Raw genomic sequence first — 16,658 nt, 5'->3', positions numbered from 1 at the left:
GGGTGAGTTTTATAAAAAAAATCATAAAAGGTTGCATTTTAAATATATATATATATATATATATATATATATATATATATATGTTTATAGAAAATGAGGACACATGAAAATAGCAATGATAGTTATCTATAGTTATAGGTCACACTTTTGTGTTTCTTCTTTCAGTTTTTCTGTCATGAATTTGTTTATACTTAATTAAAATGTTAAATAAGCAAAACCACCTTTTTAGGCCTGTTGGGAAATAATTGTTTTAAATTAGTACAGGAATTCAGAGTTTTTGTCATTTGTTTTTTTACAAAAACATGATGTTTAGCAATATGGGGTTATTTATTTTGTAGGCCAATTTGATTTAATTTTCTCTCTCTCTAGTGTATGTCTGGACCCTATCAAGAAGCTAAAGCACTATTGAAGTCCTACTTGCAGCAGCATGGCTATGGCTCCTGGATTGTGAAGTCTCCCTGTATAGAGCAATTTAGTATGTGAATTAGACAGCACATTGTCATATTAAAAAATCTTTTATTTTTGATGCGTTTGACTGGTAAAAATGTTTTAAAATGTGGAGGCTTCAGCCTTCACAGTAGAAGCCTTGCAACAACAATGCCCAGACATTGCTAAAAATGTGTAAATACCCATGTCACCTTGTATTGAAACATCATGCTCCTTTGCCTTTTATAAAAAGAATTACCTGATTAAACATGTAGACATTTTCCATTTATTTTATAGACATAAAATTATTATAGCTCTTTTATTGTTTAAGAAGTCACTAACTTTTTACAGTTTAAAAGAGAACTCATTTCCTTTGTCTTTAAATTTATCCATACAGATACAATATCCAACATTGTGTCTGGTATCCCACTATAGGTTTTTATAATTAAAAGTGTAAGTCAAGAATAAAAATAATACTAGCTTACTGATTAGTTTAGCAGGCATCTGAGTGTATGATCCATGCCACTCACCATGCTAGGTGGTAGAAAACCAGTAATTAGAATGTCAATCTGTATATTCCACATAAAAATACCTAAAAATCCTAATCATATTAGGAAAGAGTCTGGTTTATGATTAATGGTTGATTTTCATATATTCTTTAAAAAGGAGTTCCCATTTTAAGTGACCTATAGGGTTTATTTTATATGAAAATAAAATATTGTTGAGCATAGTACATTTTTGTTTATACGGTAGTTAGATCAAAGGGACAGCTTTAATCCCTTAGGTATTTTTAGTGTAATTGTTTGTTCCACATAGTATTTTTACTTTATTTCTTTTCAGTCATAGCTTTATCAAGCATCTTTGGTTCTCAGATGTGTCCCTCTTATCTTATGTTTACTAAATGTATGAGTCCAACTCACCCTACACAAACTGTTGGCTCTCATGAGAACATTCTACTTTGTGTATTGAAACCATTCTGTAAAGACATTGATGTCTCTGGGTGGTCTAGACTCTACTTACTAAGTTGAACCATGGGAAATTGTATTTTATAGGATAAAAATGATTAAAATATGGGCAGTTTCTTATGGTTCAACATAACTATATTAACAAATTACATCTTAGTTGACTGTGTGATATTTATGATTATTTTTGCTTATTTAGTTGGCATTTCCTTATAAATATTTTTTAATCTTGTTACAACTTGCTTCTTTTCAAGGCAAAATGTCAGCCTTTATTTCTTTGATTTTGCTACTTAATGGTAAAATTTCCTTTAAAAACTTGAAACGCCTCACCTTCTCTTGGCCCCTCACATTTATAACATCTGGGAAGCAGCAGATGGTTAATCTCTAAAGTCTGGGAAGTCAAGGGTCCTAGTGCTATCCTGAAATGAGAATCAGAAAAAAAAAATTTCTTTTGAGGGGAAAATAAATATGTCCAGTTGCTTCTCAGACAGAACTTGTTTTTTAAGTTAAATTTTACTTTCAGTTGCAGAGGAGATTTGCACATGAGTGCAAGTACCCATAGAGTCTAGAAGAGGTCAGATCCCCTGGAGCTAGAGTTACAGTTGATTGTGAGCTGCCTGCTCTGGGTTCTGGGGATCAAATGCCTGTCTTCTGCAAGACCAGTATTATACTTGTAACTGCTGAGCCAACTCTTCATCTCTCATAGAACTTTTTACCCGGAACCTAGTCATTGAATGTTTCTAGATGCTATTTCTACTCATAGGTGTCTTGGCTTAGAGAAAAGGAGTCTATGTTTAGATAGGGTACCAACGGGAGACTTTATAAGGGATAAGGAGAAAGCAGTTTGGTATAAGGCAGTGAGTCACAAGAGTGGAAGGAGGTGAACCTGAAGGCAGCCTGGGCCCATTTGGCTGTGACTGTTGGAGGGAATTTAATCTTCTAGCTCAAGCTCCTACCATTCAAGGATGAAGTTTATCTTTGTGGTTTTCATTCATCATTTAGATATTATGGCTTGAGGACCCTGATTGTCTTATCAAAAACAACTCTACCTTTTGCCCTATCTTTGTAATCTATTGAGATCTGCAAGATAGTTCACTTGAAAAAGCTTCTAAAATCAGACTTTTAAACTTCCACTCACAAGTTAGTTCAAATTCACTAACTAAAATAGTTGATCTACAGCTAAGTCCTCCTTTAGCTCCATGGTTCTGCTGTCTGAGGCAAGCATTGAAGGATAGGTAACATTTGGCAGATGGAAATAGGTAATATGCATTCTGCTTGGAAAACGCTGAAGCAATGATTACACAAGAAATGTTATGGCACTTAGGGGCTAGCATGCAGAACACTGGAGGAAAAATTCAGAGTCAAGTCTAGCAAACAGGGAGAAAGAAGCTCTTGAAGGGTTTATGTTGGGAAATGAAATGTTTGAATTTTTTTTCTATTGTGAAAATAAAAAGGTTTCAGAGTTCTGGTTTGTTTGAGAAAGGATCTCATCTACAGGATGGCTTTAAGCTTACAGTATAGCCAAGGATGAACTTATCTGTGTGGCTCCACTTCTCAAATGTTGGAATTATAGGTACGCACCACCACACTTGGTTCTCAACTGAACCCAGAATTTCATGCATACTTGGCAAGCACTGTGCCAACTGAGTACACCCCTGTTCCTTCTTCATCTCAGAAATTGTGAGAATTAAAAAAAGTAGAGAACAGTAAAAGAGTCTCCATTTACCCATCATCTCACTTTAGCAGTTTTTAAATGTGGGTAATATAAGATCAGCCAAACTTCCTCAACCATTTCATGTTGGAGCAAATATCCATCTTGTTACTTCATGAAAGGTAAAAGGTAAAAGTATGTTTGGGTACATAACTATGAGTCAATTAGTACACCATAATATGTGTAGACTACTGGAACCAGAATTGGCATAACGTTTGTTGCCCCAGCCTGGGGGGCACCACTTGAGCTCACACCCCTATGTGTTGCAGTCACCAAAGAACCTGGAAAGAGAGAGTCGGGCAGGCACAAAGAACCAGACAGCAAAACAGGTTTCTGATCAAGCTGCAATTTTTTTATTTTTCACAGGGACCTTATATAGGGGTGCCAAGCAGGGAGCTTGGCAGGCAGAGAGGTCGTTTGAGACTATTTGCCTGATAACCAGACTGAGGAATGTCCCTGTGCATGAGTCCTTGAAGGTAAGCGGAAAGTGCAGGATGCTACCAAGGTTGGACAGTGCAGGTGTTAGTCAGAGGACAAAAGGCTTGTTAGAATTACGGGGTGGCGCCGGGCATTGGTGACACACACCTTTAATCCCAGCACTTGGGATGCAGAGGCAGGTGGATCTCTGTGAGTTCAAGACCAGCCTGGTCTACAAGAGCAAGAGCTAGTTCCAGGACAGCCTCCAAAAGCCACAGAGAAAACCCTGTCTTGAAAAACAAAACAAAACAAAAAAGAATTACGGGGTGGGGGTGGGTGTTACTAGGAAACCTGACCATGAAATGTATCTTTCTTTCTATAAGCTACTTCTGTGGGCCCAAAAGCTATGTATCAGGAGGGAAGAATTAAAGGCAGCTATTCTTTTAACATAAAGGATTGTTCTTAAAATGCTGGCAGTCTTCTGCCCAAGTCTCTTACAGGTCCAAGGTTACTTTTGCCATGGCTCCTGACAATTTGTATAGTGGGATTTAGCTGCTAAGTATTAATCAACAGGTTTCCTATCACTTTTTCTTTTTAATTGAATATGCCCAAAATACTGAATCTTCTGTAGAGTTTCCCACAATCTTAGTCTTGTCTGTTTCATCCCCTCCAATAACACTTACCAGCCTATTTCGTTTTTCTGAAACCAACTGATATCTATTCAATCTAGATATCAGTTTGTGAAACAAGAGTACTTTGTGGACGGTGTTGTGTAGTTAAAAAAAAACCCCACTATATTGTGTGCGAATGTGTGTGCAGGTCAAATGACAACTTGGGAGTGAACCTCCCCTTCCATATGGAACTAGTTTTCTCCTTCTGTTGTATGTTCCTAGGATAGAACCCAGGTATTCAGGCTTTCAGGACAAGAGTTCTTATCTATGGGACCATATTTCTGTCCCAGTGTTGTATACTTTCAAAAAAAGGTGCCAGCCACCTGTTGCTTGTATGAATTCTTTTTCTTCAAAAATACCTTGACTGTTTTAAGTTTGTATATGTTTATAAATTTTTAAGGCTTACATTGTTGATTTTCTAATTTTTCCCTCATGCTTATAGGTGTAAACATTCTTATTACTAACTTGTATTCTGTACATTGTCAAGGGCCATGAGAAATACAGCAGGATAACCAATATTCAACAGGCTGATAAGGGAGTTCCACTTGGCAGGACCATGGAATCATTTCATCTCTTCCATACAAACAGCTTTGGGTGTTTCCCACAGCTTGTGTATGTTTATCTCAGGAAAATGTTCCATCTACTGGGTATATCTATCTATGGGAAGTCAGGAGGATGATTCCATTTCCCTGTACACTCTTAATATATAGAATATATACTGGGTGCTTTGTATTCTCAAAAAGACCCCAGAGAAAGGAATTTCTTCTCACTTGGCAGTAAAGGGCGCCCCACTGCTTACCCTGCAGCTGGAAACAGCAGCCTCTGGATCTCACACTACATAACTTTAGCTTTTCCCTTTGGTATAGCACCGAGAAGTCCCCTTTAATCAGCTAACATTTGGCAAAAATGCTAATGCATATCAAATGTGACCTGTTTTTCCTCCCACAGCTTATCCAGGTTGCCACGGTTACCACAAATGCTGTGTTCCCAGCTGCCACAAAAGCAAAAGCCAATGCATAGAAAGCACAGAGCTACAGAATCTCTTCCCCTCCTCTTTTTCTACAAGTACCAATTACAAACTTCTTGCTTAACTAACCACACAAATATAGTTTTACATACTAACTCCCTTAATCCTTACTGCCTCTTAAGTTTGCCTGAACATTTTACAAGTCACATATCTTCTGAGACATGAGGTACCTGCTTTTGAAAGATCTTATCTGCCTTCCTGGCCCTGAGATATGTATGCCTGGTATCCTTGCTATTGTCACAGAGTTTCCAATTGTATCGGTATGGGTATATAAACTGGAAACCTTACGGGATCAGGGAGAACTTTTGGAAAATAAAGAGACACTATGAGAATGACTCCAGTATGAACTAATTAATTTGCCCTCAGATACTTTTAGTCAGCCCTACCTGTTTGCTATTTAGCTTCCATCCTGTACCCTGAGAGAACCCCAAGGCTAGAACTCGGAGGCACTTGATACATAATTATTATAGCTCAATGAGGCAAACTTACTAATCATATTAACAGGATGCTACCCATATACATGAGAATCTACATTAGAACCCTCCACATTATCCTCCTAATTTTATTATTAACTCCTTCACTCAAGTACTGTAGTTGTTGCAGGAATCTTAATAATCTGATTTTACCCACTTACTTCAAATAATAGTACTATTCTGACACATTATACTTTGGCTCATTAGTAACACTGTTCACAGCCATCTGTGCACTCACTAAAAATGACATTTAAAAAATTGTAGCATTTTCTACATCCAGCCAACTAGGCCTTATTATAGTAACTTTAGGTGTAAATCAACCCTATCTAGATTTCCTTCACATTTGCACATGTGTTCATAAAAGCTATGCTTTTTATAGGCTCAGGATCCATTATTCACATCCTACATGATGAACAGGACATCCGCAAATATGTAATCTACTAAAAAGAAAAGCAAATCCCTTCCATTTACATTATCTTGTCTATATATTGGTAGCCTTGCTTCAACTGGCATAGCTTTCTCTATAGGATTGTAGTCAAAAGACCTAAGCATTAAAACTGTTAACACATCCAATACCAACACCTCAGCCCTTCTTTTCCTTTGTCATATACATCCATTTAAAACTGACTGAATATTTAGTGTAACTTTATTAATCCTATAGACTTATGGAGAATTAACATCTTAAGTTATCAAACCTTATAATTCAGTAATCTAATAGATCACTCAATTTATTTACCTATTAATGTTGCTTAATATTTTCTTATTTTAACAGGCATCTATTTATTACAGTTATTCCCAGATGTCTGATCTTTGGGGTTCTATTGTACATAGTATTGTTTTTAAATACATTCCTTGTGATGCTGACATATAAACATACAATTGAGCACATGTGTATTTTAACCATATTATTAGTAATCCAATTAAACCAGCCATTAATCCTAGTATTTCTCATTCCATATATATCCTTTACACATCTGTGAGTAATAATTTAGCATATTCATTTCAACTGTTTTCCCACATTCACCACACTTGTTTAAAACCATGTTAGACCATTGAGTAAAAATGGTGCTAGAACCAGCATGGTGATATGTACTTGTAACCCAGCCCTCAAGAGCAAGAAGCAAAAGGAACATGAGTATAAAGCCAGGCTGAACTACACAGTGACACAGTCTTGCTGTGCATGGTACCCTTATAGAGAACACAGGACAACTTGAGGAAGGTAAGCAGTTCTCTCCTTCCAGCCTGCTTGGTAGCAAGTGCCTTCACTGCTGAGCTATCTTGCTGGCTTTTAAAGCTTTGGAGCAGACCTGGAGTGTTCTATGCTCATAGGTTAAACTACTATTTCTACAGGCTTGGGAGGGAGGCCGCATGGCTTTCAACTTCTAAGGCACAGCCTTGTTGGTTTGTAGCACACACCTTGGGGGGGTCTAAGGCTTTTTCTAGCCTGGTTTATTGAACCTGGATTCCTTCCAGTCTTGTCTGAACATCATTAGTTTTGAAGCTATGGTGTTTCCATGTACTTTCTTTCCCTGACTATTATTCTTGGTTTAGAGTTGTAGATTCTAGTACCTAAAAATAAGTTTATTGCCCAGAAAACAAAAATTAGATATTTTTTTCATATTTCTGTAGCTACTCTCAGTTGCCTCTTTTTCTATTACTGTTGTTCAGACAATCTTCAAGATTGCTTTAGTAAGCCTGAACTCTTAATCTCTGTTTCTTAAGTAAGCAAAATTGCAGTGCTTTTGTGGGAGCTCAGCTATGGCCACTGCCTTAGTGCCTGCGGTTCAGAGTCCCCTTTTCATGGCTAGTCACAGCGGGCTGCTCTGATACCATGCTCTATTAAAGCTGGATGCAGATGCTTTTGTCTGTGCCCTTGGAAGTTGTGCTACAATTAGAAGGATCACATTTAGAACTGGCATATGTTTTGTTGAATGAACTATCTGATCATTATAAAATCATGCCCTTATACCCAAAGGAGGCACACTCTCACCACAAGAACATAGTCATAGCAGCATTATTCATAATAACCAGAACTTGGAAACAACCTAGATGCTCCTCAACTGAAGAATGGGTAAAGAAAATATGGTACATTTATGTGATAAGAAACAATGACATCTTTAAATTTGCAGGAAAATGAACAGAACTAGAAAAAAATCCCAAGTGAGGTAACACAGATCCAGAAATACAAATATCATATGTACTCACCCATAAGTGGATACCAGACATAAAAAAAAGACATCCAGCCTACAATCCACAACCCCAGAGAATCTAGAACCCTCTTCCAGATACAGATGGAAGCAGATACAGAAATCCACAACTAACCAATGGGCCAAGCTCCTGGAGTACAATGGAAGTGAGGGAGGAGCGACAATATGAACAAAGGAGTCAAAACCATGATGGGGAAACCCACAGAATCAGCTGGCCGGAGCTAGTGAGAGATCACTGACTCTGCACTTTCAACTAGGGAACCAGCACAGGACTGAACTAGGACTGCAGAATACAGGTGACAATGGTGAAGCTTAGGCAGTATATGAGGCCGCTGGCGGTGGGACCAAGATCTAACTATAACTCATAAACTGACTGTGTGGAGCCAATTTTCTATGGAGAGACACCTTGCTCAGCCCAGACATGGTGGGGGAGGGCATTGGCCCTGCCTCAACTAGATGATGGGACAGACTTAGTTGACAGCCTAGAGCAGGCCTTACCTTTTCTGAAGAGTGGATGGGAGGTTAGATGGGGGAAGGATGGAAGAGTGGGAGGAGAGAATGAAGGGGGAACTGGAATTGGAATGTTAAAAATAAATTTTAAATATTTTAAAAAATCGTGCCTTTATCTCTGCTATTCTTACTTTAAATTCTGCTCTAGCTACCTATAGTTTTTGTTCTGTTTCTGTTGTTGTTCAGGGTTAGTATTTGTGTAGCATATGCTGCTTCCTATTCAAGTGTTCATTCCTCTACTTAAAGTATTTTTAAGTAAACACCAGATTATATAACTAGTTATATAAATGGCATTGGCACACCATGAATCAGAACATACTATGTAGTGCTTGTCTTTTAGCTTTATTTTATCGTGTGCTACCATTGGCGTAGCATGGATTTAGGACATACCATGTGGTACTATTACCCTGTTCCTTCAATATGTGAGCAGTACAGTTTGAGAGTCCTATTTGGGGTGTATTTCCTGGTGCTATTTCTGATACATTGCAGTCCTAGCAGAAAACAGATGGCCTTCCCAAGGAGAAGCGGGATTTGATAAACGGGCGACTCTTTGGTCAAGATACAAGGACTCTGTAAAGGTCAGCACAGGTACCCTAGAGCTAGCAACAACTAAAGAGTACCTGCAGCTTTAAAGGAAATGGGGAAGGGAAGCTGAGATCCAGGAAAAAAATATACCCATAAAACCGCCTTAAGAGAAGGTGGGCTCTTTGGCCAAGAGACACAGCCAAAGGGAGGAGGAACTTCCTCTGAATCTTAGACCTTCCACCAATACTCACTATTATCAGGACCCAGTGAAACACCAGAGAAGAGGAGAGGACTTTTGGTTTCTCCAGGTGAGGATCTTAAAGGCAGAGAGCAGTGTTAAACTATAGAGGGCATATTAGTCTGTAAGATGTGCTGATTTGTCCTCAGAGGTTCATGTGATGGAAAGTTGGTTCCCAGTATGGTGGTGTGGATGTGGCAGGTAATGGTAGGATTGGTGCAAGGTTAGGCCTAGGGCTTACCTCACGAATGAATAAATGTTGCTTCAGGGAAATGGGTCAGGGTCAGTTTATGTGGGACTGGACTATTTCCTGCAAGATTGGGTTGTTATAAGTCTCTCTCTCTCTCTCTCTCTCTCTCTCTCTCTCTCTCTCTCTCTCTCTCTCTCTCACACACACACACACACACACACACACACATACACACACAGTCTGTGTTCTTCACATACTCCCACAATTGCAATGCCATATTGCCATGAGTTTGTCACATGTTCTTGAACATCCAAAACTGTGAACTCAGTGTCTCTATATAAAGTATCAAGACTGTTTTTGCTTTCTTACAACACAGATTATGACAAAAAGTGTCAAGATTTTTGTTTAGTATCCTGTTTAAATTTAAAGGAAAGGAAAATACTATAGCCTTATAAACTTTTCTCTTGCCAGAACTAAAGATCCAATCAATGCTCAAAAGGAGGGTGCAAGGACATTGAAAAGTTCTTGTCTCATTTTACATCCTTCTCCAGGGAAGAGTGATTCTTGTAAGCTCATTGACCATCATAGAGTTCACAAGAATAACTGAGAAATATTCTAAAGCTTACTTTGTGCTGTCCTAAAAATAACAGACATCTGAGATTATTTATATTCACCAACTCTTCTAAATATTTTTATTAATGAATCTAGATAGACATGATATTTAACAATTCAGTATAATAAATAATTTCAGATAAATAAAACATTTCGAGCCCTTGGGGCTTACAAAAGAATCTTTAAAGATCCATATTTATCATCTGAAGACTAATAGTTACAAAAGATAGTAAACAATACATCCAAAATAAATATGACTTTAAATATTTAAATAAATAGAAATCCTATGTGTTGTAAATAAGAGGCACATAATTATTGAGTCATTGTTGCAATGATGCTTTGACAGAAGGTGATCCATCTGCTCAGAAATTCCACCACAGTTACTGTCTCATCATCGAATTCACACGTGAATGTGTTTTCAGAGCCCTAAAAAAGAATATTAAGTTTTAGGCTAAGATACTTTACATAGTTATTCTTCACTAAAGTTCTGTAGGCATTTATTTTTAACACTTGTTAAATAATCATGCACACTTCTTAAATGATCAAAATTGTCAGATTGTGTTTTTTATGATGCCAAATGATAAAAGCATACGAGATAAATTTTTTCCTGAGTGAGTACAAATGAGCATCTGAATGAAAACATTGAATTCTTCTGGAGAATGCAGTTGTTTGACCTCTTTTTCTCTGTTAAGTGCACACAACTATGTATTGACTTAGGTTTGAATAAAGAAATGATACATATTATATGTTCTTTTCTAAACCTTAAGGTTCTATTAGTCTGGTATTTCCCCAAGTCAGAATAGGAACAACCCAAAGTGGGTTAGGACAAAGGTATGTTGGGAGAATTTGGAGAACATTTCATAGAGAGGCCTGCCCTGGTAGCAATACAGATGATTCTCCCAGTTTGGATAAGTAGAAATGTTACAAATTTGTTGTGTAGATTGGCTTTCTGGAAGCCAACCTCCTTTGCTCAAAGGAGGTATTTTAGCTCTGTTTCTAGATGACAAGCTGAGAAGGAAATATTTTGACAGATTTATGAGATGGCTTTTTCAAATCTGAGCAATCCCTTGTAAGTCAAATGAGGCAGAGTTTTTCTTTTGAATAAATGTTCTTTTTAAAATAAGCTGCCATAGGGATTTTGAGAGCCCATCCCATGTGAAGGGATGCTCTCTTGACCTGGACACATGGGGAAGGACCTAGGCCTGGCCCAGGATGATGTGGTAGACTTTGGGGAGCCCCTTTTGAGGGCCTTACCCTGCCTGGGGAGTGGAGGGGGGATGGCTAGGGGCAGGTGGGATGTTGGAGGGAAGGGGAGGGAAAGGAAGAAGGGATTAACATCTGAAGCAAGCTTGTTCCTAATTTGAACTAATAAAAAAAAATAAGCTGCCATGATCTTATGGACCCTCTTTACATAGCTACTCAAATGTTCAAACCTCTTGGATGTGTTTTAAGTATGCGGCTCTTGACTGAAACATGCTTTCCTAGTTTTCATGTACTTCTAATATTCATACCTTTTTACTGTGGGCCAGAGATTTCAGAGCAGACTTCTTTGCATAGATAAGGATCTGAGCCTTTCAACGCCTAGATGACATGGATCCTGGCCTATGTTACAAGCCTCCGGTGAAAGCAGTGAATGGAAAATTTTGTTTGGAAAGGACTAGCCTGACACCGTCTTGGAGGCTTGCTGCTACTGCAGAAATCAAAATGATGCTGCTTGCTCAGGATACCTGTCAACTCAACAATTTTGTTTGGCGGATGGAAGGAGAAAAGAGAACTATGATTCTCCTTTGCCTCACCAAAGTCCATGTTTCCTACGCATTTAAAAATAAAGCCCTGAAATGAGCTCTCACTGTCCTCCTCTGCCCATCTTAATGGCTGCTATTTTGGGAAACAAATCTCTGTGTTCTTCCACCAATGACAGCACAGCCTCTCTGGAAAAGCCTTTCAGATCATTGGTCCTGGTCTGATAAACATATGAGGGCAGCAAAATCTGCCTGTTTCTTGTGAAATTCTACTAGGTACTTCTCATTTCCAATTCTATGCTAATGTGAGAAGAAGCAGGGTGCTCCTGGAATTCCATCGCAGATGATGGCGCGCGGGGGGGACGGGGGGACCCTGCAGTGGAAGGATTCACGCTGTCAGCGGACTTTAAGTTTTGTCTGATTAAATGCATGGGATCTGACAAAACCCAGAAATGTCATGCTATTTTAGAATGTAATTCTTATCCCCTTTATTTTATTTCCAGCTTAGCCAATAAAGCAACATCTTACCTTTAGTTTCACAACTGTTACTCTGATATTGCTGATGAAATTCTCAGTATCTTCCAACTGAAAGCTTTTGCTTTGAGCCAAATCCAGCACACTCTGCAGGGCTCCAAGTTCTTCTTCCAGGCACTGGAGATGTTTCAGTTCTGTGGCCTAGAGTAGTAATAAGCTAACTCTCAGCTAGGTTGCCGTATACTGAAGACCCAGAAAGTAATCTGGTTTATCTAATCAAGAGGAGGCAGCACTTAGCTTTTACCTACTCCCTGTTCTTGGTGTAAAGAGGGACTGGAGTAGTGGATTTGCTAAATCTAGAAGAGCAAGAGCTCAAAGCTCTGTGGTTAACATTAGTTGTTAGGTCACTCTAGTGAGTCCTTTGTTCTAGCTTCATTAGACTTTGTCAAAAGTCTGTATTTCCCTGTCACAATGTATGTGACAGGTACAGACTGCTTTTCCAGTCTACAGTGAAGTCACACAGAGAATGTGGAAGTGAGAGATTCACATTCTGCACTCTAATGTCCAATAATCCCAGAGTTGAGAATCACGGAATATCAAGGAACAGGAGCCCTTGGATGCCAGCTGTCACAGACCCAAATCTTACAGATTGGGTTATCATGACCCAGAATGATGATTGTCAGGATATACAGGAAGACACATTTAATGTTTCTTAAATTTTTACTTCTCTACAATTACTAAAGATGATGTTTTATATGTCAGGGCTAGAAAGATGGCTCTAAAGGGAAAGGCACTTGGCATCAGACTTGATGACCTGAGTTCAATCTCAGTGACCAACATCGTGGAAGGAGTGTCACAACTCTCACATTTTGTCCTCTGACTTCCATGTGTATATGTGCACTTCCCCACACATAAACACAAATAAAAAAATACATAATTTGAAAGCCCTATTTGTCCCAATGAAATAAAAAGTTAGAATATTTGGATATATTATTTGGAGAAGTCTCCTGTACATTTCTGAAAGAATGTGTAGATACATATATACCATGCATATTATGCATATATACAGTGAGAAAGGATATTGTCTAGTACTATAATACACTATGATTTCCATAAAAGTTAGCCACTTTAAGTCAGCAGGTCCTCCAGAAGCAAGTGGTGAACTGGGCTATCTCCATTTTACTAAGTCTCAGAACCTGTGTCTCCCCCACAGCCACGTGAGTAAGTAGATCAAAAGTGGCATGGCCACTCCTTTTCATTCACTACACTCTTTGAAATTAATGCTTCCATTATTTCTAAAATCTTACGTATATACAGAATGGAGGTTAAATAAAGAAAATCAGGTTATATCCCACTCCTCTTGTTTTCAATAGTTATTTAAAAACTTAGATTTCTGCAGATTTCACCACTCTCTAAATTAACATGATTTCATGTCTATCTAGTGATCCTTAGAGGAAGGGGTCTGACCAACAGCATACATTTCTGGATTTGTCTACCTATTACTTTCCAGCTTGTTATGAGGAGTTCTGCATGTTCAGTGTGGCATGCTCCCTCACGGAACTATCTAGGTTTTTAGTGTTGGAGTTAAAAATTACATGACTCTAATGAAGCTGGGAGAGCACCTAAGGCCATTTCCTTTTCTTCTCCAATAGAACAGCTTGAGGCAGAGTTCCCTGACTTTATAGAAGTGGGTCAACAGCATTGCCTCTTTGTCCCCTTAGAGCCCATGTTGTTCTAGGCTTTGGATTAATCCTGGAACAAGCTCTTTCTAGCACCAAAGTTGTTCATCCTCTTTTGACTGTCAGGACTGTAGCAAACTTCTACTCTTGATGTAGCTCTAGGAGCTTGGGTGCGCTGTTGCTTATCATACAACATTCTCCATCCAGAAGAGACCAAACAAACTTTCAATGTTGGGAGATAGTCATATAGAAATACTACAGCTCTCTGGTCCCCTGGTTTAAAAAAAAAAGACTATATAAATCCAAAATTGTATTTTATGTCTCAGACGTTTTCTTCACTAGCACCAATAGCATGTTTAGGTGTTGCTGGCTAGACTCTACTCTGAAGCCTGCCAAGCTATAAACATGCAATTGTCATTTATGTAAGTATGAACATAGGCAACTTCCCGAGGCCACGAGAGCTAAAGCCTAGCAGAGCTGGAACTTCACTTCAGATCATCTGCCCTAGTGGCTGTGAGTACTGGATATGCTGTTCCTCAAAAATGGAGTCTTAGGGATCTTCCTTACAACAGTAGCATGTGTATAAAATGAGACCCTCTGAAGTCAACTTTGACATTTCACAAGCTAAAATAATGCATCTATTCAAATATCTCTAGGATGATCATAAAACAGAAATCACCACAGTCTTTAAATTTTTCCAGCATCAAAATGCAATTATCCTGTGTTTTCTTCTCCTTTCCCCTTTCCCGACACACAAATACATAAGAAAAATTTAGACAAAGCCATTTAAAAGAAATGTCATTATCAAACAGGAAATTTTACACACAGATATTGAAGAAGCTTTTTCTTCAGATTCGGCACTTTTCATCTGATCACTGTGCAAACATACATGCTACTTTGAATTCATCAAAGCACCAATTGAACATAGAAACTCACTTACCTTCTTGGGCATGTAAAATTTAAACGTGAGCATCATGGGGAGTTTCGGATTCTTGTTATTCTGAGAAAGCACAATGCATTGTTATTAGAACACAACCTTTGGCAAGAAAACTAAAGACAGTGCCTATAGACAGGAAGGACATGCACTTACATTGATCCCTTTCAGAAGCACCTGTAAGTCCAGCAGTAACTGCTCGAGGTGCTGCTGGGTTTCCTTTTTAGAGCTTGAAGTGGGCGCACTGTTGACGAGGAGTGCGAGCGTCAGTGCAAGACAGGATGCAAGCTGCATGGTGTACATGCCTGCAGTACTTGAGGCCACTGTGAGTAGTGATTAGCAAGGGTGATAGGCAGCTCTCCAGCATAGGAGGCAATTTATACTGTTAATGCTGGAAAAATAATCCGGGGGTGTCAGCGTGTTTTACATATTACACATATTTTCAAAGACTCTACCTGTGGCAGAAAGCATTACCTTTGTTTTCCCTCTTCTGATGACTCTCTGGAATTTCTTTAAGCCCCCATATACTGACTGAATGGATGTAGGTGAAATCCCTCTTGGTTGAGTTAGCCCACACTTCGGTGGCAGTTTTCATTCATACAATGAACGCCTTCTGTATGAAGCAAATTTTCCTCTTTTCTTTAAGGGGGTGGAGATACAAAAGTAACTCGTGAAAATGCTCTTTGTCAAAGTCACTCTGAGCCTGTAAGCAGCCTGTTGTGGTGGACAAGAGCAAGAGGAGAGAGATGAGCAGAATAAATCTTTGAGATTTGTTGATTAGACAGGAAGAACATTGGTTTCCTGTTCCAGGATGGTTTTACCTTCTTATCTACTTGATGTGCTAATTGCACACAAGGTGATAGATAGGTTGCTTCCTACAGTTAGCCAGAGAAATAGTAAGACTAGGACACTTTAAACACTTTTGAGTTTGAGGTATTTTTAAATTTGTTTGCATTTTAATTTAACATGTTTGTCTGTCTGTTCAAACATGTTCATATTCATTATGCTTTTTAGAAAGTGTATGATGTCAAACAAATTCTCAGGAGGGTTAGCATCTAAGAATATTGATGCTATTTTTATATGTTTCTAGTTGCACTTTCTTTGTTTTAGAATATTTTCGTGTGTGTGTGTGTGTGTGTGTGTGTGTGTGTGTGTGTGTGTGTGTGTTCACTTGTGGAAGTCAGAGAACTCTTGCTGTCCAGTTCTCTCCTATCACCTTGTATGACCCAGGAATCTGAACTCAAATCATCTGGTCTGTGTGCAAATGCCTCTACCCATCTGATCCATCTCAAAAACCTTATTTTTCCTTCTTTAATAGTTTTGGATTTCTCCTCAACAGTATCTGGGACACTATAAGAGTAATAGCAAGGGAATATTACCATGTGTTCTCAGTGGATAGATTGAGAAGGATACATCAGATCCCTCATCTTCAGTGCAGTACACTGGCTGAGTGATTGAAAAGGAACAGACTTCCAATTCAGCTGATAAAGATGAGAACCTTCTCAAAGAGGTTACCTGTGACACCTCCTCCATTTTTAGTGCCTTGTACTGGTCTAGTCTTTATGCAGACATTTATGTAGCATCTAAACCATCCCTGGGTACTTAGAAAGGAAAAAATACCTTACCACATACCTGTGACCTGATCCCATTTGTAAATCAAAAAACTGAGTCTCAAGGCTGATGAGAGGGCTCAGAGGGGCAAAGTGCTTGCTGTGCAAACCTTGCACCCTGATTCCAGAACTCACATAAAGGTGGAAGTTGAGAACTGACTCCACATAACTGTCTTCTGATGCTTCGTGCATACTGTGGGTACATGGACCCACACACACATCATGCATACATATAGGAAATCACAATAGC

The 16,658-nt window shown here is 38.7% G+C and overlaps 2 protein-coding genes across 3 annotated transcripts in view; one reads left to right on the top strand and one right to left on the bottom strand.

Annotated features, from left to right (window-relative positions):
- Adad1 (adenosine deaminase domain containing 1) overlaps positions 1-483 on the top strand; it is a 32,941-nt gene extending 32,458 nt beyond the window's left edge. For both annotated transcript variants that reach the window (XM_027391817.2, XM_027391818.2), the window contains one exon: positions 370-483. In XM_027391817.2, the coding sequence (XP_027247618.1) occupies positions 370-483 (114 nt within the window). The remainder of the gene's footprint in view (positions 1-369) is intronic.
- A 9,798-nt stretch (positions 484-10,281) lies between these two features.
- Positions 10,282-15,101, bottom strand: Il2 (interleukin 2). The gene is made up of 4 exons (XM_027391816.2): positions 14,955-15,101; positions 14,805-14,864; positions 12,240-12,386; positions 10,282-10,395 (listed from the first exon to the last, which is right to left on the bottom strand). The coding sequence occupies exons 1-4, from the start codon at positions 15,099-15,101 to the stop codon at positions 10,282-10,284; spliced, it is 468 nt and encodes a 155-aa protein (XP_027247617.1).
- Positions 15,102-16,658: the final 1,557 nt, after the last annotated feature.

The sequence above is a fragment of the Cricetulus griseus genome (assembly GCF_003668045.3).
Source record: "Cricetulus griseus strain 17A/GY chromosome 1 unlocalized genomic scaffold, alternate assembly CriGri-PICRH-1.0 chr1_0, whole genome shotgun sequence".
In the NCBI taxonomy this organism is placed as follows: Eukaryota; Metazoa; Chordata; class Mammalia; order Rodentia; family Cricetidae; genus Cricetulus; species Cricetulus griseus.
Note: the sequence above shows the minus strand (reverse complement) of the source record. Positions and strands in the feature narration are given on the sequence as shown.